This window comes from Typha latifolia, chromosome 12 (assembly GCF_019914945.1).
Source record: "Typha latifolia isolate L0001 chromosome 12, TyphaL0001v2, whole genome shotgun sequence".
Taxonomy (NCBI): Eukaryota; Viridiplantae; Streptophyta; class Magnoliopsida; order Poales; family Typhaceae; genus Typha; species Typha latifolia.
In genome coordinates this window covers 4954844-4982613 of record NC_133097.1, presented here as the reverse complement: position 1 = coordinate 4982613, position 27770 = coordinate 4954844, and the positions used below count along the sequence as shown (strand labels likewise).

General features: G+C 38.0%; 3 protein-coding genes across 3 annotated transcripts; 1 reads left to right on the top strand and 2 right to left on the bottom strand.

Moving 5' to 3' along the window:
• Window positions 1-572: 572 nt before the first annotated feature.
• On the bottom strand, window positions 573-1356 carry LOC140798955 (uncharacterized). The gene is made up of 2 exons (XM_073153045.1): window positions 1109-1356; window positions 573-996 (listed from the first exon to the last, which is right to left on the bottom strand). The coding sequence occupies exons 1-2, from the start codon at window positions 1354-1356 to the stop codon at window positions 573-575; spliced, it is 672 nt and encodes a 223-aa protein (XP_073009146.1).
• A 576-nt stretch (window positions 1357-1932) lies between these two features.
• LOC140798565 (E3 ubiquitin-protein ligase UPL3) lies at window positions 1933-15785 on the top strand. Its single transcript, XM_073152433.1, has 17 exons — window positions 1933-3235; window positions 3815-3925; window positions 4052-4168; window positions 4303-4470; window positions 4545-4706; window positions 6596-6844; window positions 6929-7050; window positions 7141-8566; window positions 9174-9269; window positions 9529-11103; window positions 11206-11436; window positions 11528-11632; window positions 14714-14794; window positions 14883-14951; window positions 15041-15169; window positions 15254-15376; window positions 15452-15785. The coding sequence occupies exons 1-17, from the start codon at window positions 2360-2362 to the stop codon at window positions 15515-15517; spliced, it is 5706 nt and encodes a 1901-aa protein (XP_073008534.1). The 5' UTR covers window positions 1933-2359; the 3' UTR covers window positions 15518-15785.
• Window positions 15786-22252: 6467 nt separating this feature from the next.
• LOC140798623 (protein EARLY-RESPONSIVE TO DEHYDRATION 7, chloroplastic-like) lies at window positions 22253-27770 on the bottom strand. The gene is made up of 4 exons (XM_073152552.1): window positions 26590-27770; window positions 25334-25500; window positions 23190-23274; window positions 22253-22727 (listed from the first exon to the last, which is right to left on the bottom strand). The coding sequence occupies exons 1-4, from the start codon at window positions 27603-27605 to the stop codon at window positions 22535-22537; spliced, it is 1461 nt and encodes a 486-aa protein (XP_073008653.1). The 5' UTR covers window positions 27606-27770; the 3' UTR covers window positions 22253-22534.

The following is a 27770-nucleotide window of genomic DNA, read 5'->3' as shown; positions in this document are numbered from 1 at the left end:
GCAGTCCAGCTCCATTAGTCCGTCCTGCTCAGATGGGACAGCTTCTTCCATCTCTTGACACGTCTTCCTCTCATCTTGCATTGCCTTCCCTTTATCCCCCTTCCTTTGTTTCAGACCGCTAGTTAAAGGGGTTCCATCACTTGTCGTGTCCATCACCTTCTCTTCTTTGGTGCTACACGTCTGTTGGCTCCCAGTGTGCTTGGTTTCCAAGATCTTCTCTTTCCCTTTAGCCGACATCCTCTTATCAGTATAGAGGCTCGAGCTCTCCGTCTGTTGGCCCATTTCCCTGACTGCCTTGTAGCCCTAGGAAGCGTCTTGATATGTTCTGCCATGTTCTCCTTCCCAATGCACCCTTTGCTCGGTGTTTCCATACTCGTCCCATACTGACTTCCATTTGTGTGTAAGTTCAGCTTACTCGCCTCTGGACCCACTTTCCTAGACCATGCTTTCCCTCTTTCGATCTTCGCCTCTCTCACCTGCTCCATCGGGTCCCGCGCCGCCGCGTTTTGCGCCACCTGCGGTTGCATCACCTTCCGCCTTCGCCTCCTCATCGTGCACCACGGTCCGTTAGGTCATGTCTGTTCCGTCATCGGAGGTTGCATGGTCTCCTCCTCGGTTGGTGTCTGTTCGCACTTCGCTTGGGCGGTTCCCTCCTTTCTTGCTTCTTCCTTCCTGTGCTCACAACCCGCTGCCCGATGCCCTATTTTGCCGCAAAGGTAGCAGAATACCGGTATGTTTTCATAGACCACTCTCAGGTCCACCCAGTCTTCTTTTGGTCCCAGCCATACCGCCTTCTTTAATGGTTTCTGGAGGTCTATCTCCACACACACCCTGCAAACCTTGCTCCTCGTATGATCCAATGTCGTCTCGTCCACCCTCAGCGGCTTCCCGAAATACTCGGCCACCGGAACCAGTGCTTCTAGCTCCCAGTACTCCTGAGGCAGATTGTGCAGTTGGATCCAAACCAGAGCAGAAGTAAAAGCTTCCGCTGTAGGCCTGAAATTGTTCCTCCACGGAATGAGACTGAGCACTCTTCCTTGTATAGTCCACAGCCCTTTTTGTGAGGACATGTACTATATCCTCCTCCTCAAACTAAAACAAATAATACTCTCCAGACATGTCCGAGGCAGCAAACTTGTCTATTCCGTTCCATAGTCTAATCAGCGTGCGCTTGAGCATCTCTAGTGGAATACTCCTTCCTAAAAACCTCCCGAACAGCGTGAGTTTCCACCGGCTCCTGCATTTCTCTAGGACTTCCGGGTCTATAATAATACATTCTTCAATTTGTTCTCTTAACTTCTCCAGTATCTCCTCTGGGATGCGTCTGTTGGTGCCGTTGGCCTGCTTCCCTTCCATCGCAACCGAAGCCCATGATCTATTCATGTTCTCGCGTTCCTTCTCTTCTCATTGCGATCTCTTCTGGGCTCGCCACTCCCCCCACTAGCATCAGCCGGTGGGGAAGGTCCCTCCATTCCCCTGGTGTCCTCGCCGGATCGCCTCTCAAGATTCAATGGAACGAGGAAAGAACTCTTCTTCATGCAAATTGGTGGGCTGAGTTTGGGCCGGGCCGAATCATGTAAGATATCTCTATCGGATAAAATTTATGCAGGCTGATTTCTTATTTTCTAGCCACCAATCTTTCAGTTTCAGGTGGCTATGAACGGTTGAGAGTACACAGTTGCGTTGCCACGAAGCTTCGGATGCAGGAGAATTCCTACATCCAGTGCTGCACTCAATCGATTACCTACTTCAGACCTGAGCTTCTGCCCCGTTAGTAGTTCCACACGCGCAGGACGGCACGAGCACATGTGACTGGTTTCCTTGACCCTTTGCAACTAATTGCACCCAATCCGCAAAACCTAATTCCGTTTTGGAAGCCTCAATCGATTCGAACACAAGTAACCAAAACAAATCCGAATCCAAACACCCATTAAGTTAATATGTATATATACATATTTGCTAACAATACCTTCGACACACACCAATCCTTCCTTTCCCGGAGCAAGAACAAAGCAAACCCCACCTCTCTCTCCTTCTCACCGCCACGAATCCCACCCTCTCCCTTCTTCCCGTTCAATCCTCGATCGTGATCACTTGGTCCTCTACTGTCCGATCCCTTCTCTATCCCCAAATCTTCGCTGCTCCTTTGTCCCCAATTCGAAAACCCTAGCGAGAGATTGTTGGCAAGGAGTAGGATTTCTTGAGCCGATTCGATCAATCGGCGACAGATCTAATCGATTTCTTCTCTTCGGTCGCGTAAAGATCGAAGCTTTGCTCGTAGATGGTGGAGGAATCGTCGCAGTGATCTCGCCGTCGTCTTTGCCGCCGCCCGTAGGGCGAGGGAGGCGCCCTACTTTGTATGGAAACGCGCAGCCGCAAGCGGGCGGAGGCCTCGTCTTCTCAAGCCCCCACCACCCGCTCTTCTAAGCGCTCACGTACCTCTTCTTCTTCCTCCTCTGTTGCTGCCGCTGCTCCGAATCCCCCAACCACTCGTTCCCGCCGCTCTGCTGCTGCTGCTGCTGCTGCTGCCGCCGCTGCTCCCATGGACTCCGCGGGCGATTCCTCCTCCGGTCGCCGCCGCGCCTCTGGCGGCCGAGGCCACTCATGGGCTGCCGAGAAGGGTAAGGAGCAGGAGCCACCTGAGGCATCCCGCTCCCGCGATAGAGACAGAGAGCGAGAACGAGACCGTGATGCCGAGAGAATCCTAGGGTTGCGGTTTGATGCTGCAGGTGCTGCTGCCTCTGCGGCCGCTGATGACGATAACGACAGCGAGGGAGGCGTTAGTATACTTCACCAGAATCTCACGTCGGCTAGCAGTGCACTCCAGGGCTTGCTAAGAAAGCTTGGTGCTGGGCTCGATGATCTTCTGCCGTCGTCAGCCATCACGGCTTCTTCGCTATCGCAGCAGAGCGGGCGGCTGAAGAAGATCCTCTCGGGTTTAAGGGCTGAAGGGGAGGAGGGAAAGCAGGTAGAGGCATTGACCCAGCTCTGCGAGATGCTGTCAATAGGGACTGAGGAGTCTCTAGGGTCCTTCTCGGTAGACTCATTTGTTCCTGTCCTTGTTGGGTTGCTCAACCATGAGAGCAATCCTGATATCATGCTGCTTGCTGCAAGGGCGCTCACCCACCTGTGCGACGTGCTGCCATCCTCATGTGCTGCGGTGGTGCATTATGGTGCTGTGCCATGCTTCTGTGCCCGGTTATTGACAATTGAATACATGGACCTTGCTGAGCAGGTGTGCCCCTTCCCTTTTTCCCTAATTTGATGGTTTATGTGCCTATTGGTTTGTTAACATTAGTAGTTGGTGCATGCAATATTTAGTGGTACAAGCAATATTTAGTGGTGCTGGATGAAATTGTTGCTTGAGTGCTAGTTGTAATTTTTGTGGGTTCACTTACTGTAAATGGTTAACTAATATGAATTTGAGTGTAACTAGATTTGAGCTGCAGTAGCCTTTATAAAAGGGACAATTGTTTGCTCCTGCTATCTTTGTGCCGATGGAGCAGAAAGATGTTGAACATCTTTTACATTTGTTGCTTGCTTGTTATTTTACCAAAAACCTGGAATAGCAAGCCATGGTAATGGATAGAGTAAATTATGAATGTGGTTACTGGTTCAGAAAAGCTTTATTTTTCTTGAATTGTTAGGTATTAATTGTGATATTCTAGGTGAATTCATCTCTTTGATAGATAGAGGCCATAACAAATGTGTACTTCTATTGCCAAGAACTTTCATCTCTGATACATCACTTCTTTTCAAAGTAAATTTATCCTTTTCATCTCCTTTCTCACAACTGTTTGATTCTTCTCCTCAGTCACTGCAAGCTCTCAAGAAGATATCACAAGAGCACCCGACTGCTTGTTTGCGTGCTGGTGCACTAATGGCGGTGCTGTCTTATCTTGACTTCTTTTCAACTGGCGTTCAGGTAATTGTTCTATAAGTATGCTCCCTAGTTTATTGTTCTTGCGTTATACTGTTTATTCAGGTTTTCGGCAGTGAACTAATGACTCCTAGTTTTGTGTATTATATTTACTTCTACATTTCTTTTCAGAGAGTAGCATTGTCCACTGCTGCAAATATGTGTAAGAAACTTCCTTCTGATGCAGCTGACTTTGTTATGGAAGCAGTTCCGTTGCTCACAAACCTTCTGAATTATCATGATGCAAAGGTACATAAGATGTTATGAAATTATTAGATTCCCCAAGTACATATATGGCTGAAGTGAGGGCCTCTGACATCTTTATCTGTTGAATGGTTTACTAAGATGTCAATTGTTCTTTCTTTCGGCAACATCAAATTTAGGTGCTGGAACATGCCTCTGTTTGCTTGACACGTATTGCAGAAGCTTTCGCCTCATTGCCTGACAAGTTAGATGAGTTGTGTAATCATGGTTTGGTTGCACAAGCTGCTGGGTTGATATCCATTAGCAATTCTGGAGGGCAAGCTTCTTTGAGTACATCTACCTACACGGTATGTGCATGACTTTATTTGGGTTGTTAGGAATTTTCTGATCTTTGCTAATCTGTTGGAACAATGTCTTTCAGGGGTTGATCCGCCTTCTTTCTACGTGCGCTAGTGGATCGGCCATAGGAGCTAAAACTCTTCTCCTTTTGGGAGTCAGTGGCACTTTGAAAGATATTCTTTCAGGTTCTGGTCTGGTTGCCGGTGCTTCCGTGTCACCTGCTCTAACTAGGCCACCTGAGCAGGTATCTTGTACTTGAATTATTATAACTCTGCTGTCAGCTGATTAGTCCTAGATTTAATAATTTTTTTGCGTAGATGGGAGGAGACTATAGGTAATAGGCCGTATAATAGTTGACTGCGTCTAACTTAATATCTGTTATTTGTGGTAGAGGTCAGCCCGGTGTTTGGAGCAGTCTCAAGGTTTAACCTAGTGAATGAACTACAGGACTTACTTCAAAGGCATCAAGTGAGGTGTTCGCTCCTATTGTTTATGAAGTATAGGCCTACTATGTGTGATATTTTATTGGAAGGAATTTGTGAACCTTTTTGGACGATTTGGGTAGTCACTGCAATAAGAAAAAGAGTTGAGGAAAGAGGTCTTACTTTGACTCCTTTACAAATTTGTCTAAATCAGCTAGAGAGTATACCTGACTGATTAGCTCCATCGTAAATTGTATCAAAAGAGCTCACATTTTGATGAGAAACTCATATATAGGAAATTTAGGAGATCCTGGAGTATCTATATGACCTATTTTATATGGTTTATGGTTCAGAATGTTTGGGAGTAAGATGCCACCACGAAAAGAAAAGAAACAAAAAGGGAAAAGATAATATGGAATTAGATGTTGTTGAAATAGGTATGACAAATAACAGTTACATAGGAGTTTTTAGGGTTATTTTGGTAGAGAATGAGGCAATTGGGTGCGATAATAACGCAATCTATAGCTAATCTTGTAGTAGACTCTGCTAAAGATGTCAGATTTGAGATCTTCTGTACTTGAATGAGGAGATGGATACCTAAGTTACATGTAAGGTTGCCTTAATTATCATGTCAGTCTGAAATGAAATCTCGTGTAGTCAAATCTATTGTATGAATAGTAGGCTAAATGAGATTCATGTCGCACAATCATGGTACAAGTCAACAATTGTAGTAAACACAGCTGTCTTATTCGGACAATATCAGTCATAATGTATCTTTTAGTTGTGCATGGATCCGCAGAAAGCACTTGTGATCCCTTTCCCACCTGTTGCTGAATTCTAAGCTGTGACAGACATTTCTTTTCTTGATGTGAGTGCTCAATTTAATTTTCCTGTTCCTATGATAGATATGGTGACATAGGGGATTATATGGTCAGTGAGCATATTGGATCAATTGCCTCCCAAATATTTCTCTATGTAGTGTACAAACTCAACTTACCAAGGCTTGACGGAAGCATTTTAACTTACAACTAGCAATCGGCCTGATTCTACTATTTTTCACAAAATGATTAAATTTCCTATTCAAGATAATTATTTGACAGTGGAACCTGCCTTGAAAACTTTTGACTGGTATAAGGATCTGCCTCACTATTTGCCCTTGCGGTAAAGGATCTTTCAACATTTCCTGCACATGCAAGGAAGTAAAATGGGAAAATGATGAGACTTATAACATAAGCACTCATGTTCATTTGTAAGATTATAATCTCTGATGAGCTTAACAGACTGTATTTTCCAACAACTGGAGAAATTTTTGCTTCCAGTACTGGGAAAATTTGGCTATTTCCAGATGCTGTTAGTTAATGGATTTATGGCTGAAAACTTTCAAACTAGTGAGAATTCTTGTATGATTTTAGAGGAGAGAGGATATATGGTTAACAACATTTAGAAGTTAAGTGGTGTTACACTATCACTATCACTATCACCGGGTGATGGTGACATGCTTATTGTCTTAACTTATAAGACTTACTATGTTTTTTTCTCATTTAATTAGGTATTAAATATATGTGGTTCCCTTTAAGTTTTAAATCTTGATATAGTATTTAAATAGAAGAGTCTTAAGTGTTTCAGCATTTTTTTAGGGACATTTATATTTTCATCTCTACAATTTCAATTAATTTTAAGAATGTTCTTGAAGTTCTGTTTTTTCATTTAGATATATGAAATTGTGAACCTTGCCGATGAGCTTCTTCCACCATTGCCTCAAGGAACCATTTCTCTTCCAATTTGCTATAGTACTCTCGTTAAAGGTTCATATGCAAAGAAATCTCCTGCAAGTACTTCTGTCAAGCAAGATGACACAAGTGGGACAGAAAATGAAATTTCAGCACGTGAGAAGTTATTGCGTGATCAACCAGAGCTTCTTCAGCAGTTTGGAATGGACCTACTTCCCATTCTGACACAGGTCTGTGGTTAGTGATACAATTTTTTTTCTCGGATCCTGTTTCTGAGAATTTTTTTTTCTTTTTTATAATCTATTCCTTGCCAGGTGTATGGGTCAAGTATAAATGGCCCTGTTCGTCATAAATGCCTTTCTGTTATTGGCAAATTAATGTATTTCAGCTCAGCTGATATGATACAGTCTTTACTTGGCACAACAAATATTTCCAGGTACTGTTATGAATATCTTTTGGATTGGTGTCCTTGAAGAAAAGGAAAGCACCTTATGCTAATGAATGTCTTGTTCTACTTGATTTACAGCTTCTTAGCAGGAATTTTGGCATGGAAAGATCCACAAGTACTGATTCCTGCGCTTCAGATAGCAGAGATTCTTATGGAAAAACTTCCTGGAACATTCTCCAAAATGTTTGTGAGAGAAGGGGTGGTTCATGCTATCGATGCACTCATATGCTCAGACTCCTCAAGTGCGGCTCCTTCTCAAGCATCTGTACCTGAAAAAGACAATGAAACTTCACCCGGAACTTCTTCACGTTCTCGGCGTTATCGACGACGTAGTGGTGGATTGAACAACGAAAACAGCTCATTGGATGAGTCTAAAGGTTCTGTAACTGGGCTTGCTGTTTCACCTCCTACTTCTGTGGAAGTCCCTACGTCAAGCTCTAGTCTTCGTTCTGCAGTTAGTGTTTGTGCGAGATCGTTTAAACATAAATACTTTTCTTCTGACTCTGGGTCAAGTGAAGTAGGAGTTGCTGATGATCTTCTTCATCTGAAAAATCTTTGTGCAAAACTAAATGCTAATGTTGAGAATGTTAGAGTGAAAGCCAAAGGTAAATCAAAAGCCTCTGGAGTCAATTCTTTTGATATTGCTTCTAGTGGCGAAGAACAGTTGGATGGAGTTATATCTGAGATGCTGGCTGAGCTTAGTAAAGGCGATGGTGTTTCCACATTTGAATTCATTGGCAGTGGAGTTGTTTTATCATTGCTAAATTATCTATCATGCGGAACATTTGGAAGAGAAAAAATTTCTGAAGCTGATCTGCCTAAGCTTCGTCAGCAGGCACTTAAGAGATATAAATCTTTTATTGCAGTTACTCTTCCTTTTGAAAGTAAGGAAGGGACTGGAAATCCAATGTCAGTATTGGTTCAGAAGCTGCAAAATGCTTTGTCTTCTTTAGAACGTTTCCCAGTTGTACTGAGCCATTCAGGCAGATCATCTGGTGGTGGAAGTGCTCGTCTGTCCTCAGGTTTAAGTGCTTTGTCTCAACCTTTCAAGTTACGCCTATGTAGAGCTCAAGGTGAAAAATCTCTGCGTGATTATTCATCGAATGTTGTGCTCATTGATCCACTGGCCAGTCTGGCTGCTGTGGAAGAGTTTCTTTGGCCGAGAGTTCAGCGCAGTGATTCTGGACAGAAACCTTCGGTGGTAGCTGGGAACTCAGAATCTGGAGCTGCAGCTACTGGTGCTGGTGCTTCAGCAGCAGCCACATCAACTCCATCAGGCCGGCGACCTTCAACAAGATCTAGGTCATCAGTAACAATTGGAGGTACAACTAAAAAGGATGCTCCGGAGGGAAGTGCAAGCACTTCAAAAGGAAAAGGTAAAGCTGTTTTAAAGTCTACTCCTGATGAAACAAAAGGACCTCAAACAAGAAATGCTGCTCGTAGAAGAGCTGCTTCTGATAAAGACGTAGAAATGAAGCCGGCACATGGAGACTCTAGCTCTGAGGTCTGTTTACATTTTAAGTTTCAAAATAATTGTCATTTTTCTCTTTTGGATGATTTGACATATGACATATACAAAAAATCTAATCTAGAGTTCCTTTTCTAAATGCTTGTTTGTGGTCTAAGTTTATATATATATATATATATATATATATATATATATACACACACACACACACGTCCATACATGTTGTTTCGTGTACAAACTTTATATCAGATCTTGGAGAATAGATTTAAGTATTTAACACATTTATTGCCATCCAGTACACCTTGGATCCTGAATGAAGAAAAAGTTTGGCATACTACTTTTCTTTACCCCACCTTCAGTAAGCATTTTACAATCTTGAGGCACTATCAGTGGCAAAAAAAAAAAAGAGAAACTTTTTCTGAAGTTCTAATATAAAGCTTGCATGAGCATTTGTGCCTGCATCTGTTTGTCCATGCATGCAGATCTTTACATAAATGACCCATAGTCCTATTATGTGATTTCTTCTTGTATATTTCTGAATTATATAACATATCATTAATTATATCATATGTACCCCTTGGTTTTTCTGCTTCATTGCCGCAACTTTGTTATTACTTACATTGCACCTTTTCTTACTCTTTAGGATGAGGAGCTTAACATATCTCCTTTTGAGATTGATGATGCTCTGATGATTGATGAGGATGATATTTCAGAGGATGAAGATGATGATCATGATGAGGTAGTTCATAATTTTTCTATTTTGCTATTGGATATCATTACCATGCTAAGACATCTTATTCTTGAGTAATGTTGATGTTTATTGTTTCTCTTGTTTCAGTTGGCCTGCATTTTGTTCTGCTACATAGTAGATTCTATTTTTTGTTTTTGAAATATATAAGTGGCCTGCTATTACGATAACCATGATTATGTTTTTGTACTTCTCTTACTAACTCTAGTTGTGTCATTATATGGCTACTAATTTTTTTTTTTCTATTCAGGTTTTACAAGATGGGTCTCTTCCTATATGTGTACCAGAGAAGGTACATGATGTGAAAGTAGGAGATGCAGCTGATGATGCTAATGTTGCTTCTTCAACAAGTGATAGCCAAACACAACCTTCGTCTGGATCAAGTAATAGAAATGTCTCTAGTAGGGGCTCAGAATCTGCTGAATTTCGTAGTGGGAGCAATTTTGGTTCAAGGGGTGCAATGTCATTTGCTGCTGCTGCTATGGCTGGTCTGGCTTCTGTAAGCGGCCGAGGCATTAGAAGTGGTCGAGATCGCCGCGCACTTGGAAGCAGTGCAAATGAGAACTACAATAAGTTGATATTTACAGCAGGTGGGAAACAGCTGAGCAAACATTTGACTATATATCAGGCTATCCAACGGCAGCTTGTGCTTGATGATGATGATGATGAGAAGTTAAATGGATCTGACTTGCCCAATGATGGTAGCAGGTTCTGGAGTGATATATTTACACTAACATATCAGAAGGCTGATAGTCAGGCTGATAGGGCATCTCAAGGAGGTCCAACTTCCTTGGCCCCAAAGTCCAAATCTGGCTCTTATTCTAAATCTAGTAGTGACACCCGATGGCAGCAAACTTCACTTCTTGAAAGCATATTGCAGGGGGAGCTTCCTTGTGACCTAGAAAAAGCTAACCCTACTTATAACATTCTGGCTTTATTACGTGTTCTAGAGGGTTTGAATCAACTAGCTCCTTGTTTGAGAGTGCAGGCAGTTTCTGACGACTTTGCTGAAGGCAAAGTCACTAGCTTGGATGAACTCTACAGAACTGGACCCAAGGTTCCTTCTGAAGAGTTTGTTAACAGCAAATTAACCCCCAAACTTGCCAGGCAAATTCAGGATGCTCTTGCATTGTGCAGTGGTGGTCTTCCTTCATGGTGTTACCAAATGACTAAAGCTTGCCCTTTTCTGTTTCCATTTGAGACACGGAGGCAATATTTTTACTCCACAGCTTTTGGTCTGTCTCGTGCATTACATCGTCTTCAGCAACAACAAAATGCTGATAATCATAATTCAGCAAGTGAAAGAGAGGTTCGAGTTGGCAGGTTGCAACGTCAGAAAGTTCGTGTTTCCAGAAACCATATTTTGGATTCTGCTGCCAAAGTTATGGAAATGTTTTCCAGCCAAAAGGCTGTTCTTGAAGTAGAATATTTTGGTGAGGTTGGCACAGGATTAGGTCCAACGCTCGAGTTTTATACTCTTTTAAGTCATGATTTGCAAAAGGTTAGTTTAGGATTGTGGAGATCCAACCATGCGGGGGATAATTCTGCCATGGAAATTGATGGAAATGGAATGAATGACGATGGTCCAGAAATGAAGAAACAGAACTCTGATTTGCTTGTTGGGAGCAGGGACTTGGTCCAGGCTCCTCTTGGTCTGTTTCCTCGGCCGTGGCCTCCAAATGCTGATGACTCTGATGGAAGTCAGTTTTGTAAAGTTGTTGAATATTTCCGTCTGGTTGGTCGAGTAATGGCTAAGGCCTTGCAAGATGGACGGCTTCTTGACCTTCCACTGTCCACAGCATTTTACAAACTTGTACTAGGTCAAGTATGTATGCATCAAATTAGTTGTTAAATCATATGTTCTTTTTCTTTTACTTCCCTTTATTAACTTTCATCTTGGTGACAATTGGGAACTTTTGTCCATCAGGAGCTTGATTTGTATGATATTCTCTCGTTTGATGCCGATTTTGGGAAGATATTGCAAGAACTCCAAGTCCTTGTTTATCGTAAACAGTTCCTAGAATCAACACCTGGTGACAATAAGCAGGCAATTGCTGATTTACGCTTCCGTGGTTCTCCTATTGAAGACCTGTGTTTAGATTTTACTCTTCCTGGATATCCTGATTATGTTCTTAAGGAAGGAGAAGAAAGTACAATTGTAAGAGATTTGGAAAATTTTCACTCTTTATTCCTTGGTTGCTTTTTGTAGCTGTATGTTAATAATGTTGTAAGCAAAATGTCTTTTGTAGGTTGATATTCACAATTTGGAAAAATACATCTCCTTGGTAGTTGATGCAACTGTTAACACCGGAATTACACGACAGGTAGAAGCATTTAGGGCAGGTTTCAACCAGGTAATTTCAGATATCTTAATTCCTTTCTTGGTACTTTATTAGAAGTTATGATTTTGATGTCCAGTCTATTTCCCTTGCCATTTTGTTGTGAACACACTTGTGATTTAGAGTTTATTTACTAGTGAAACCATGAAAGAGATAATCTTGTTGGCTTCTGTAGCTACATCTCTGAAAATATATTCTCTCTAGATATCTTGTACATGAAATTAGTGTAGATAAGCATAGGCACAAAAGAAAAGGTGTTGATATTCATCAAACATATTTGATATTATTTTTTGGGAATTCCACAAGTTTAAGTAAAACGGTTATCAGTATAGCTTTGAAAAAATAATAGATTATATATGTAATCATAACATAAACTTGATTTTGTAGTTTGAACTGAATACCAAATCTTAGATGTTTACTGTATGAAGATGCATACAGCTTATTTCATTAATAACTACAAGTTTATATGGGAAATATGGGTTGCATAGCTTGTCTATACTGTGCTCTCTATAATCCTCTTCAATTTAACATCATTGATTAAACAAACAGCATCCGAAATGGCAGTAGATATGTTTAGTATCTTATTCAACTATCATTCTTTTCTGTCTAATGTTTGAAACCAGAATAATAAACAAAAGTCTCACAAAGATACATGCGTATATACATAAAAAATATGTTTTTTTTTTACCCTCTAATTTCTTTTGGTTTTTGCATTTCTATTAATTTTATAACTTTGTATGTCTTGTTTGAGTTGAAATTCTAAAGCCAGATCTGAGACTAGAAGAATTTGCCAGATTTTGTTACAACTGAAAATTCCTAACGAACAAGATAAATCAACTCTTTTGTAGGTTCAATTATCATATGCCAATTGAGTAATCGCTCATATCTTTTATATCCTGATAATTGATTGTATTTTGTCACATGTCATCATGAAAAGTTAATTTGTTGAAAAATGAATAGGAAAATCAACTCGTGTCGCAAAATATTTTGCCCTTCCATGATGTATGCACAACCTATTTCTGTCCTTTCTCAGTGTTCTTACTATAAGTAAAAGTCCTACAGACTCAATTAAGGACAGTAGTGTGTTGTTGATTGTTTGAAGTTTTGCCTAAGATGTAAGTGATTTTTTGAACTTTGAAGTTTTGCCTGAAATCCAGTATTACTGGCTATAACTTGAAAAATAAGCCAAAATGCATTGATCGAGGCCAAAACTTACAAGATTATTATTCTTGACCTTTGTTTTGGACCAGAACCAGCTGAAACTGATCCATTTTGGCCCAAGTTTTTTGTTTTCCTTAGGGGTCAAAATTGAAACCAACCAGAACTGAAATCTATAACTTCAAAGTTCAAGCCTTACTGATAACTGTTACAAGTATCACAATTGTTGTGTTGGTGGTGTTGGCTCTTGCTCATGGGGGAACCTTAGTGGATGTTAGCGATTATATTCTTATTGGGTTATGGTTTTGTCGGTCTATTGAGTTTCCAAAATAACCACTTCATGTTCTAAGCAGACAACTGTAGGAAAAATAAAATGTAAACTGAGGAAATTATCGAAGGAAAACTTAGAGCACTTGATCCCTAAGTTTGATATATATCTTAGTCTTCTATTTGTTGTTTAAGGGCACATGGTTATTTCAATTAAGTAATACTAATTTGTCTCTAATTAGGCTTTTAGGCTAGTGCATTTTTATATAATAAAGTGATGGAATGTGTCTCAGTCAAATGGAGGTGCTACTTGTATTCAAGCACACAATGTAATATATATATATATATATATATATATATATATATATATGCACACAAATTTACGCATAGCAATTCATAAGGATTTACATGCCTATGCATAGAAGTTAAGAAGTTTTAATACCCATTGCCTCTCCCAAGTAGTTCCAAATCCATGCCACTGTCCTTGTTGGAACAATCCAATTTTTTGAACTACCTAGTCAGAATTTGTCTGAGCAGAGGTCTACAGTGCCACTGGAATGTGTATTAGGCAGGCTTTCTCCATCCTGGATAACTAGTGATGTCTTGATGGACCATCTTCTAAGCTAGCTATCTTTGCCATCCTAGAAACCTGTATATCCTTAACTAGATTACAGAAAATTGTTGTTTCACCTTTTAGATCATGACGAAAAGGAAAGACAAGCTCTGAATTTTACTCAGGGAGTTATATAAGTAAAATAAGAAGATAACAGTAGCTCAGATCTTTTTTTTTTTTTAAATTTTAATTTTACACTTTGAAACTAATTTGAGTTGTACAAAATGATGTATTTAGCTCAATTGTGATAGATCTATTATTTGTAAAGATCATTATTCATAGATCTAGCATTTTAGTGCTAGATCTATAAAAAATACTATTTAAAATATAGGAATCAAATAGAAATTTTAATTTTCCCCAAAAATTTTCTCAAATTTAAAAAAAATCTAAAATTAATATGTCAAATTTATTTAAATTGAGTAAAATTTGGTATATGAATATATTAGATTAATTCTATATAAGTAGATTTGAATTCAAATTTTCTTAATTTTAGCCAAAGTTTCGGTATGAATAGATATTTCGCTTATTTTTTTCCCTAAAGTTCAAAAAATCTAAAATTAATATGTCAAATTTATTTGAATTGGATCAAAGTTGAGGAACATGTTGGATCAACTATTGTCAACTAGGTTTTGATTTTAACTATTGAGCTTTTGTTAAGTAATAAATTTATTCAATCATATTTTGTGTTGAATCATGTTGCACTTGATTTTTGCTATATATATATTTTTTAATAAAATAAGTCAGTTACAACATTAGTAAAGGAGCAAAGACTAATGTAGATTTTAATACGAAGATTCGGATAAGAAACATGTATAAAAACCCTAAAAATAATATTAGAGATGTGCCACTAGCATGCAAAGGCGACTGGGTTTTGGTATGGCACATGCCGTTGGCATCGCTATCTTGTCAGACCATACTCAAGTCATTTTTGGAACATAAATCTTGCTTCATATTTTAATCATAATATTCCTTGTTTGTTGTCAAATTGTTTGAAATTTTTTTAGTATCACTCTTTTTTTGCTTGTATGCCTTGCTTATATCATGGTTATTATTGTAAGGTCTTTGACGTCACATCTTTACAAATATTTTCTCCACATGAGCTGGACTACCTAATCTGTGGTCGCAGAGAATTGTGGGAGGTAACATTTTCTCTTTACCTTTCATCTAAATGCTTTTTTTTTCATCCCTTTTCCTCATAGCTATAATAATTATTGCCACATACTGCAGCCCGACACACTGGCTGATCATATAAAATTTGATCATGGATACACTGCCAAGAGCCTTGCTATTGTTAATGTGAGTAGTCTTTCAACTTTTAAGTCAGCTTAATTATCTCTCCCAATTCTTTTGTGAACTGTACTTTAACTGTTTCTTCTGGCTTTTAGCTCCTTGAGATCATGGCAGAATTCAACCCAGATCAGCAACATGCTTTTTGCCAGTTTGTGACGGGTGCTCCTCGACTTCCTCCTGGTGGTCTGGCTGCATTGAATCCGAAGCTTACAATAGTGAGGAAGGTATGTAGAATGAGCCTCACAAATCTACTTGTCGGACCTGTGCATTTGCATTTCATTCTCTCAAAACTTATTCCTTGATGACAGCATTCTTCCACTGCTACGAACACGACATCCAATGGAACTGGAGTGTCCGAAGCAGCTGATGATGATCTTCCTAGCGTCATGACTTGTGCTAACTACCTGAAACTTCCTCCATACTCTACCAAGGTTATATTTTCTCATACTCTCTATATGGCAGTTTTCTTCTTTGAAAGTTTATTGACAAGATCCCTTTAATTGCAGGAAATTATGTACAAGAAGCTGCTGTATGCTATTAATGAAGGCCAAGGGTCATTTGACCTGTCTTGATTTTAAAGCAAGCTACCAGTATACTCTGCAACATCGAGGGCAGTTTTTTCGTTGGCACAGACCAAGCAAGCAGATCCGTCGTCTAGAAGTGGGTGGCAGACATATCTGTTCTCATTTTCTCTTCCTTTTCCTTTTTCCTAATAATAATATTGTATATTCTCATTGTTCCTTGAAGTAATGATCTAACAGTTTATTTCTCTTTTCTGTTGTCTCCTGTTAGGGTTCCATTATAATTTTGAGATTGAATAAATCTACTTTTTTCTTTCAACCCCAGCTAATATTCTACTAACGAATCCCGAGCTCTTTCCATTGTCCTGTAAATATTGTAAGGAAACTCGTCTTTTGAAAATAGCTTTTGCTTCTTGATTGAAGCATTTCTACAGTTGGAGGAAAAAAGGGGAAAGCCCAGTAACATCAAATTGGGTTAATTTTATAACTATTTTCGATGAAACAATTACTAGCTAAATTAGATGAGATTTTGTACCTGCCTCAGGGCAACTCTAGCTAGTTATTAACAGGGGACAATTATGTTCAGCACTCTTGAATTATTACAGTTTTTCAGGTACAACATTTAAAGTTTTTGTTATTAAGAAAAATATCTACATAGATTTGAAAAAAAAGAGGTAATTATATTATCTCTTTGAGTTGAGAATATTTGAGATCAGTTCAGGAGATGTGCCTAGAAAATTATAGTTTAGATGGCTAAATATAATTAGTTCTATTAATAATGTAATCCCAACCTCGGTAATGTGATAGGCCACATTTCCAACCGTACAATTATTAAAGAGTAATTTGAAAAAAAAAATTGTTGCTTTATTTCGAAGTATTTGAATACAACCAAAACAACACTAAAACAATAATAAAAGTTATAACATTACATTAGCAAGCTTTATCCTATATTTAGTTCCTTTCGAGTCTTCATATATATATATATATATGAACTCATCATAATATTGCATCCATAAACTAACCATTAGTTAGATAAAGAGACTAGCCCTCCCTAATATATAAGTTCAGTAATTTGGGCACGAGCAACTGGCTCAAATCATGAGCTGCTTGATTGTGTTTGTTCATTGATTGTTTAGATGGGCAAGATTGATTCTTTTAACCTACATTGAAACCCAAAATTGCTGTAGTATGAGACCCAGTGATAGTAGCGAATCAATGTATTTGTCAATTGGGACTTTTATCTTCATTCTATAACCTCACTTTGAAATCATGTTGCTAATAATTAACCACAGAAAAAATGTTATTGAGGATTAAGATTAAGTATGCTTGAATAACGTATATTGGAAATAGAGGATCACCTTATGTATGAATGGTTTAAGTAGCGTTCTTTCGTCATTTTGAACAGCTAACAGTGTCTTGAAGGACAATATTAGCTATCTATATCTTGAAATATGTATATCCTTATCTTCACATCAGAAAGAAAGAAAAAAAGAAAAGAGATTGTTTACACTTTCAGGTCTTTATTGTTTGGAGTTAGCGTCTTAAGTCAGCATAAACATAAACTTTGATGGTCAAAACTTGGCCATAAAGTTTCATTTTATTATTATTATTATTATTACTACTACTATTATAGGCTTAGTAAGCAATTACATTTGATACACTCAAAGGAGAAATGGAGATAGAGCGTCGGCCTTTCAACAAGCGTTATACTTGACTGAAATACAGATAGACCAACAAAGAACCATAGTATTAAGTATGGAGGCGAAGCCTAATGCACTTTCAAGATCGATACAAAGTCTCTCGACACAATGAAGTAGAGACAGCCTCGGAGATGGGCCATGGAGACAAAATGGAATATTAGTTACCTTCGGAGCTTGCGGCTTGAGGGGGTGAAAGCATAAAAGAGAACACTACGGTAAGTGGCAGCGATAACAAGGCAGTGGACACGAAAGGAGAGAGCAAGGGGGCGAAAAAAAAAGAAAGAAAAGTGAAGGAAGGAAGACCTATGGAGATTGGCGATCAAAGAGAAGAGGAAAGGTAATCGGGACCGATAGAGAGGGAGATCGGACAAACCAAGAAGAAACAGTGAGAAGAGACAGCATGAAGAAAGTGAAAGGGGGGAGGAGAGAGAGGAAAAGAGATCAAAGAGAAAGAAAAATACTGAAGGGAGGGGAAGAGCCCCTCCCCTTGTAAAAGTTTTTAAGGATAACTTTATGCACATCTTTTAAACGTAGATTAGGTACATATATAACTTTATTCATATTTTATTATTTGGTTGTAAAATACTAAAATATAATGATTATCTTGAATAAGTTTATACAATAATTTATGCTTGGTTACTAACTATGAATAAGTATGTTAATTATACTAAAAAATTTGCTTAGAAAACGTGTATAAATTTATCACATCTTCTACTTTTGATAAGATTTTATAGATAACTTATCTTGTGACTTATCACCTAATTTATCACCTAATTTATCACGTGACTTACCTTATATAAGGTTTGACCAAAATATGGATAAGTTAGTATTTGGTTGTAAGATATATTTAAGGATGTTCTAATTTATGAAAAGTATCCTTTAAGCACGAATCAAATGTCTCCTTAAATTTAAAGGTTTAGTTTAATTTGGAGCTCTACGGCTGATTTGTAGGAAGTAGTTTTTATTTTTTTTTGTAGGAAGTGGAGTAGTGCCATGAGAATTCTAAGGCACTATGATTTTTTTTCATCAGAGGTTTTGTTTATAATCACCTGCATATTGGTGCTAATGTCAATTGTTTTGATTATGGCTTTTGATTATTGAAGTCCTTCTTTCCCCTATTCAATTTTTTTCTATTTTTTATCCTATTTTAAAAATCAAAAAGTTTATTTTTTTAATTTCATTCACTCCTAAACTAGTTTAGTAACAAAATATTTTTTTTATCTTTTTTATATATAATCAAGTTTTCAAAAAATTAAAACTAACTAATCGAGTTCGGGACTTAGCCTCGAACAGAACCAAGCATAAAATATCCATAGTTCTTGTTGTCCAGTAGATTGCTTATAAGCAATTTGCAACAATGAACCGATAAATTCAACTTTAACTTTCGAGGTTTAGCGAATTTTTTTTTGATCAATGGTGTAGCTAAATGAAGGCATTGTTTGGTTCCCAAGAGCTAATAGAGATTGTTGAGCATGGATACATAGAGCTCGAAGATTTGGCTGCAATTGCAGCTCTTACTCAAGTCCAGAAGGACATCTTGAGAGAAAATAGAAGAAGGATCAAAAGGCCTTTTTTTTTTTTTTTTTTTTTTCTACCAAGCTATAGATGAGATTGTATTTGAAAAAGAATCTCAAGTGTAAACAAATCTTACAAGGGCAATGAAAAGATGAAAAGTATAAGGTTGCAAACCTTAACGAGGTAAATTCAAATCTCTTTCGACGAAAGCTCCTGAAACTATATCTCGATATTTTTCACAAATTCAATCTGTTGTGAATTAATAACGAATAAACAGTGAAAAATTAGAAGGTTTACATGTTATTGAGAAGATCATAAGATCTTTAATATGTCAATTTGATTATGTTATGGCTGCAATTGAGGAAGGAAGAGACTTGTTAACTGTGACAATTGAAGGATCAATGGGTTCATTTTGTTCTCATGAACATAAAATGAATCACAAAACTGCAGTATCTGTAGACAAGGTAAATCTTTCTAGCACAAGTAGCTCTAACAATGAAGGGAAAGTCTCAAACAAAGACAGATGGTAGCACCAAAGGGGACAAGGGCACCACCTCTCTTGAGAAAAAGAATTTCAATCAGCAATCCTCTAAAAAATGCAAGGTATGATAAGTCTAAAATTGAGTGCTTTTGTTTTAAGAAATATAGATATTATCTATCATAGTGCATAGTTAAATTGTCCAAAAGAATTTCTGAGATGCTAACTATGTTAAGGAGGTACAGGAGAAAGAAACTTTGTTGTTAGCTTGTAATACCTCTGAATAATAATATTTTGGTGAATAGTATTTAGATACCAAATGCTATAATCATATGTGTGGAAAGAAAGAGTTATTCTCTTGGAGGAATTAGGACCAGAAGAGATTTATTTTGGGAATAAAGCAAAATTTCAATTATGGGTAAAGGTAAAATTCTCATACAGTTTGAAAGATGACTCTCATGAATATATTTTTGATGTCTTTTATGTTCCTAGCTTATATTGGAATTTATTGAGTATGAGTCAACTCTCTGAAAAATGAGTTGAAAGAGGCATTTATATTAATAGAAATCAGATGACAAGAAATCGTATATTTCATTTACCTCTACAAAGTGAATACAAATTGGCTTTGACATTTTCATTTTGGTCATTTTAATTTCAATAGACTAAGAATATTGACAAAGAAGCAAATGGTTACTTGGTAACCTTTATTGAAAAATTTTAATCAGTTGTATGAAGGTTGTATTCTTGGCAAGCAGCACAATGACTCTTTTCCAATAGAAAAGTCACCAATGGAAACTAAATCACACAGAGGTAATCAACATTCTGAAGATGCTTATGTGGAAAAGCAAAGTGGTTGTAGTTTGAAGATGCTTCATACAAATAGAGGAGAGTACACCATTAATGACCTTCCTAATTTTTTGTAAAACTTGTAGAATGAAGTATCATTTTATAGCTAGCTAGATTTCTGAGAGGAAGAAGAGGACAATTGTTCAAATGGTGCTTAATATGTTAAAAGATAAAAATTTACCTAAAAAAATTTGGGCAGAAGTTGTCTTGTGCTATTGAAATTTGTTCTTAATATGACAACTGAAGAGATATGGGGTAGTCTCAAACCAAATGTTGAAGTCTCAAGAGATTTTTAGTGTGTTGCATATGCCCATGTACTAGTTGAAAAAAAGAAAGAAATTTGATAGTAAAGGTACAAAATGTATTTTTATTAGTTATAGTGACAGAACTAAAGGTCATATATTGTTTAACCTAAAAACAAGTGAAGTCACTGTGAGCAGGGATGTAGATTTCAATGAAACAGAAGCTTAGGATTGGACAACTAAAGAGAATAAGCAAATCGCTATTTATTTGAATGAAGAGTTAGATATTGGGGACTCCCAACCCAATGTTGCAATGCATAATTCCTTTAATTCATCTTCATCTGCAGCCCATGATGCAACACCTCACAGTTCATCATGCAAACCTATTATGCCAATACATTTATATGATTATGTTATAACCAATGACAATGATGTTTTTGACAAGGAATTCATAAATTTTGTCTTATTTGCAGATTGTGATCATATTATCTTTATAAAAGCAATATAAGATGATGGGTGGATGTTCTATGGATGAAGAAATTCATTCAATAGAGAAACAATACATGGGAGCTAACTTCTCTATCAGAAGGAAAGAAATCAATTTTTAAACAATATGGTCAGGTGGACTGGTTGAAGTCTAGATTGGTTGTAAAAGCATATAAGCTAAAACTAGGTGTTGATTACTATGATATGTTTGCACCCGTAGCTAGACTTGATACTATCCATATGCTAATTGTTTTAGCTGTCCAAAAGAAGTGGCAAATACATCAAATAAATATAAAATTTGTATTTTTACATTGTTTATTTGAAGAAGAAGTTTTTATTGATCGACCTATTGGTTATGTGAAGAAAGATTATGAAGACAAAGTACTCGTGTTTAAGAAAGCGTTATATAAGGTTGAAACAAACTCCAAAAGCTTGGTACACTCATAGTGATTCATATTCCCAAAAAAATAATGGCTTTCTAAAGTATCCGTATGAATCTACAGTATATATTAGAATCTAACTCATAGAAATATACTCATTGTATATTTTTATGTGGATAAATTTAATATTCACAAGAAATGATTCAAGTATGTTTGTTGAATTTAGGAAGGCTATGACTAACAATTTTGAAATGACTGATATGAGATTCATGTCTTATTTTCTTGGACTTAAAGTTGTGCAAACTGGTGACTAAAAATATATGCAATGGATATTCTGAAATAGTTCAATATATAATTATGTAATTCGATCAAGACTAAATTTGGATAAGCATGGGAATGGTGAATTTCTTAATCCAACTTGCTTTTGGAGTCTAGTAGGGAGTTTTTGTTATTTGACTTCTACTAGGCCTAATATCACATTTGGAGTTGGCATTATTAGTCATTTTATAAAGATACCAAACCAAACCCACTTGCAAGCTGCAAAACAGATCTTACAATACATAAAATGTACTCAAAATCTTGGTATCTTTTATTCTACTAATGATTGTGATCTTGTCAGAGAGCAATTGTGTAGGTGATCTTGAAAAAAAGAAAAAGTACTTCCGATTTTGTGTTTCACAAGGCTTAGATAGGAGTATTTTGTTGTTCATCGAAGGAACAAGAAGTTGTTGCTCTCCATTGCTGAAGCGGAGCACATGACTACTTCCTCCACTGGAGGTCTAAGATGTTTGCTTGCGACAATTATTAAATGAGTTGCATTAGGAGCAAACAACTCCTACGAAGATTTACTGTGATAATAAATTGGTTCCCCCTAACTAAAGATCTAGTATTTTATGGGATAAGTAAACACATTGGCATCAAATTTCATTACATTTGCTCAGTTTGTCAATGGAAATGAAATTGCAATAGTACTTTGTAAGTCTGAAGATCAAATTGTTGACATTCTTACAAAGCCATTAAAAGCTGAAGTCTTCTACAAATTAAAGAATACGATGGGATGGTCAATTATGAAAGTTTGAATTCAATGGTATTTTGACCAACTTTTTCTTCTTAGATCTTAAGAAATAGCAATGCGAGTATGTGAAAATTCATCTGCTTTACCAGAAAACTGAATCATCTGAATTTTAACACGAATCTAACATGAAAGAAATACAAGAAGAACAACAAAAGTACACCCATAATGTTCCACTAGGGGCAAAATCTTTGTCCCATCACCAAAAAATTATCCCTAAACTCATCTACAGAGAACATCGAAACGGTTCCAGAACAAACTGAAGTCCAGCCAATAAATACCACAGTTTTTTTTTTCTTTTTTCTTTTTTCTCCCCTTTCCTGAACAACAGGATGCTGCAGCACACTCTTCACTTCTTGCCCTGCTTGGCTTTTAGGTCGCTAGCTGCTGCCTTAATAGCTGACTTTGCGAGAGTTGTGGGCTTAATGGCACTCTTGGGGTTGAGAGCTTTTCTTACCTTGAAGACAGCCCATGCAGTTCCAATAGCATGTCCTGCAGCACCAAGTCCATCATTTGTGACCTCAGCTGCTTGTTCGCCATACCTGCAAATTTGACATGTAAGTCTTCGATTTTCAGAATTTTTGAAGTTCAAAAGAATCAAAGACCAATTCGATAGGTACCCATACAAAACTCTATTTGTTCATTTATTTGGTTCAGATGAATGAAATGCAACATAGAGTGATTTTTGCCAACTTATTGTTCATGACTACTGCCAGAGAAGTAGAAGGATGTATAGGGAATTTCTTATATGATGCTTTAATTGAAAAAAGATATGAGATGGAAGTCAAATGTAACTTCTTCTGAACTACCCTGACAAGGCAAGCTAAAACTGCTCAGCTTCCTGAACTAAGTAGTGGTAATAAACATAGCAATCTCCATAATATGATAAACAACCCATTGGCATTCTCCAATGAAATTATATTGGTGCAGGGATCCATAAAATAAGCTTCACATACTTGACAAATCAGGAAGTTAAAAATAGATAGTGTCTCAGAATTTAGTACCTGTGAGATACAAGCCCTGTTGTCACGACCGAAGATGTTTGCAAGACATTTTTACCAGCCACTTCAACAGCATCACAAATCTTTCCTAATTATTTCAAGAAAAGAACAAATTAAAACCATGCTATGCCTGCAAAATGGCTTTAAACTTTCGGCTTTCACAAGAGGGTAACAGTCTAAAACAACCAATATCACTAATATAAAAACATTTGGAAGATCCAGCCAAACATATTGAAAGAATCAGTGCAATATTCTAAGCAAGAGAATTACAGAAGAAGAATAGGACTTGTCTTCCATGATTGCCTATCATATGTGTCATTTGTATGAAATAATTGAAATAATCAGTGCAATATTCTAATCAAGAGGATTACAGAGGACAAAGAACAGGACTCATATTCTATAATTGCCTACAAATATGTTCTTTTTTCTACAAATTTCCTTGCTAAATATCCATTTATGCTCAGACTTTGTCCGCTCACATTGTGAACTAACATTATTGTGCTTTGCTATCATACTAGTGGAAAGTCATTCATGGTATTGTATCTCTAACAAATTAATAATGTGGAACAAATAAGCTTCCAAGGGGCTTTTTCAGGAGGAACGACCATAAAGCATTTATAGTAGAGCATTAATCTAATTGCAATCAGTATCTGGTAAAAATGTTGCTGGACTCTCTGGACCATTACTACAATCTAACAACGAAGTCTAGCATGACGCACAAGTGGCAGCAATTCGATGTTGTATTTGCATCTCAAATGTGATGGATAGTCCAAAGACTTGATCACCAACTTCTCAATTAAGAAGGAAACACCGTCAGCAAAATTGCAAAGCTATAGAATCTAACTAATACTAGATATATAATGAAAAGTCTTCATGCTCTGCTACATATATTATGGCAATGGTCTGACTTGATAACTATTAGAATATCTATTTTATTTTGGACGTCTCAATTTTCTTCAACTTTTGGAATGTCTTCTTTAACAACAGTCATTGGAGCCAAAACAAAAATGTTTGCCAAATAAGTAATAGAACAAGGTCCAAGGTCTAATCAATCATGGCAAACAAAATTAGACCATAGAACTGAAAGATCATATCAGTAGAATAAAACCAAAAAAAAAACAATATGGAAAGAAGAACTAATAAACACAAGAAAGGGAAAACCATATGAGGACAACTTATTGGCTGAGAATTCAAGATAATAGATTGATATTGTCTCTCTTATTCCCTATCACCATGTTCAATAATTCGAGTCAAAGGACAAACTATGCTTAACTTCAGCATAAAGTGAGAATGTAAACACAACTAATCTACCTTCCATAGTAGAGCAACCCTCTTGTAACTCAAACCACAGAAGTAAAATATTATTTCCCACTACAAGGAGCAAACTTTCTCTACCTATTTTAATTTCAGTCTTACAGTTTGGAAAAAAGATAATTTAGCCTAAAAGATTGAAATGACAATTTTCATTTTGTCTTTGCAATTCTAATTTCTAACAAGGAACCGTACAAACAGTCATCACGATGATAATCTAGACAACAGAGAAAGATGACGACTCCTGATTTAAAGATTTTTCATCTGTAATGTGCAATTAAGTCAAAGAGCTATATGAAGTGTGGTGACCTTATAATAGACCAACCAATCCAATTTCTGAGTTCAGTTTTTTAAAAGCATAACTGTTGGCTAACAGGTCAGATTCGACACCCAAAACAGAACCCAGTGCCAAATTCAGTTACCCTAATATTGGGGTGAAGTCCCAGAGATATCTCCCAGTTAGTTGTCTGGTTGGATATAGATCCCATACTCAATCTGACCCAACTCTGAAAAATTAACACATCCAATTTCAAGATATATCAGCTTAACGTTTATTATAAAAAAATAATTACTTCAAACTTGTCAAAAGCAATAAATTTGCAATAAGTTCTCTCTTTCTGGCATAAGCTAGTGAGCAAATAGTGTTTTCATACTAACATGGGTTTCATGATAAGACCATAACACAAATTCATAAACTTCATACTATCATTAACATTCTAAAATGTAGTCTTAAATCACCTCAAGATTCCACAACAGCAAATTCTTAAATGAACCGTAAGTATCAGTAACTACAAAAGCACCTTTTTGTTAACAGAGGGGAAGAAACAGTAACATACCAAATCCATCAAGAGAAGCTAGGACAATTTCCCCAGGCAATAGCCCAAAGAACTTCTTCCCTGCTTTTGAATTTACAATGGAGCTGGTAAAAAATCCAGAAACCTTCACAACCCCAGATAGGATCCCGCTTGCCACTTTTTCAGACATCCTTGTGACCTTCTTAACCCTGGGAGGAAAAAAAGAATTCATTATTTTTTTTTTTTACCAAATAATGAGGAAGAACATGCAGATAAATGAGGTGACTATTTGAATCTTTCAAGAAATAGTTGAATCAGGAAAAGTCTATAACGAGTGTAAAAGATGACATAAAGAAGATGTTCTTATTAGAAATAGTTGATGTTTGCTCTCATGGAAGAGCTAATTGAATGTGTAACTTTTCAATTCAGAACTGCACCAGATGGCAACCTTAACCACTAATGGTGACCACACCCAAGATAGCTTTTGAATATAGGAGGGGAGAAGATGACTGCACCATATGCCAATCAACACCAAAATAAGAAAATCAGACTAGAGAGAGATGAATGAACCAAAGGATGATAATGGTAGATGATTTCACACATTGCGTAATCTTGTAGCTAGTGACTAATCATTAAGGGTAGCTGAGACAACAGTATAGAAAATTAACAGAGTGGTGGCACCTTCTATATAAGCATTTTCAGCCAATATAGCCTTTAAAGGATGAGAAATGGAGCAAATCCATATGTGGCATGCTTAAAAAAATTAGATCAACAATATGAGAATACAACAGTAAAATATGCGAACACTTAACCAGAGATATTAATGAAACAGAAATGCTCCAAGTAACATGTCAATAAGAAATTCCACCTCCACCAAAACTATTGCACAACCAGAGAGCTATCATCAAAGTTAAATGATTACATTCATGACTTCCCCTATATCACTAATGGAACACTAGTAGAACAATTTGTGAAAAAGGACTTATTGCCCCAAATTAATGCATCTTAATCCAAGTTTAGTTAGCTACCACAATTTCATAAGAATAATCTTTCTTCTTTGCTGAAAAAAGGATAGGAACCTATTTCTACTGTATCTTTCACACGAACAATTACAAATGTGATCAAACCTATTTTAATTTCTTTGAAAGACAAAAAGATCAGCCTATCACCAACATAAATCCATCAAAGAAACGCATAAAAGCAAGAAAAAGTTTCTATCCAATATTACCTACCACATTGATGAATCAAACCATCTCATGACTCTAAAGGGCAACATTAAGGAGTGAAAAAGCCAATACCTTTTCATCCTCTTCATGGCATCCCGGCTAATCTCGGTCTTCTTGGAGCTCGGCCCGACCCTCCTCCTCAACAAATCCTCCCCCCACTTCAACCTATCCACAGTCACATCCCCACACCACAAGATCCCCCTCACGAGCTGCCCCGATCCTTTCGCGATCACCCTCGCCGCCGAGCTGCTGTAATCCTCCACATTGGGCGCGAGCGTTGTCCAATACGCCGCCGATCGCTCCTCCATCATCTCCTTCTTCGGTCCCATCGCCTCCTCCGGCGTCATCTCCCTCGCTGCCGTCCCATCCAACACCTCCGACTTCTCCTTCCCGGCCTCCACCTTCTGTATCGAGAAGCTGCTGTAGCTCTCCAAGATCCGATCAAATTCTTGAAGCAATCTCCCTTGCCCCTTGCTGGCGAACGTGAGGCCGTAGTTGAGGAAGCCGGCATCCGATCCGTCGTCGGCGTCGGCGTCGGCGTCGGCGTCGGATTGTGTGTGGGGGACGTGGAGGGAGAAGAAGTAGTGGGAGTCGTCGAGCTTGACGGCCGCCTCGTCGCGGGCGAGCGGCCATTGGACGAGCTCTCCGCCGCCGGCAAGGCGCGCAAGGACGGCGACGACGTTCTCGCCCTGCCGGAGGCGGCTGACGGAGAACTCGCCGGCGGCGAGCTCGACGCTTCGGTGGAGGTCAATGAGGTGGAGGATCGCGCCAGAGATGACGAGGAGGGTTTCCTCAACGGGAGGCGGCAGAGCAGGGTTCGCCGTAGTGTTTCCTTCGTCGGCAGCGTCGGGGAAGAGGTTAGTGGCGAGGTCCGTCATATCCAACGAAGGGTATAACGAGGGACGAGAAGGGGGAACAGCGGCCGGATAAGGGGCGGAATAAGGAGGGGGATTGGAATCGAAAGGGGGATAAAGAGGGGAGTGGGAAGTGGAGGTGGAAGTGGAGAGGAATGGGGAGTTGAGGTCGGGGTTGGATTCGAGTACTTGCGGGTAGAGGGGTTTGGAGTTGGAGTGGTTTGGGGAAGCCATTGGAGTTATAGAAAGTGAGGAGAAGAGAATAGAAGGACGGAATTTAATGGAGGTGGTATTAAGAGTTGCGGAGTATCCTTTGGGGAGAAGGAAGCAAGGAAGGAGGAGAACGTGTAAACTACGTGTAGGACAGAGGAAGTGAACGCGTGCGGTTGTGAGGGAACT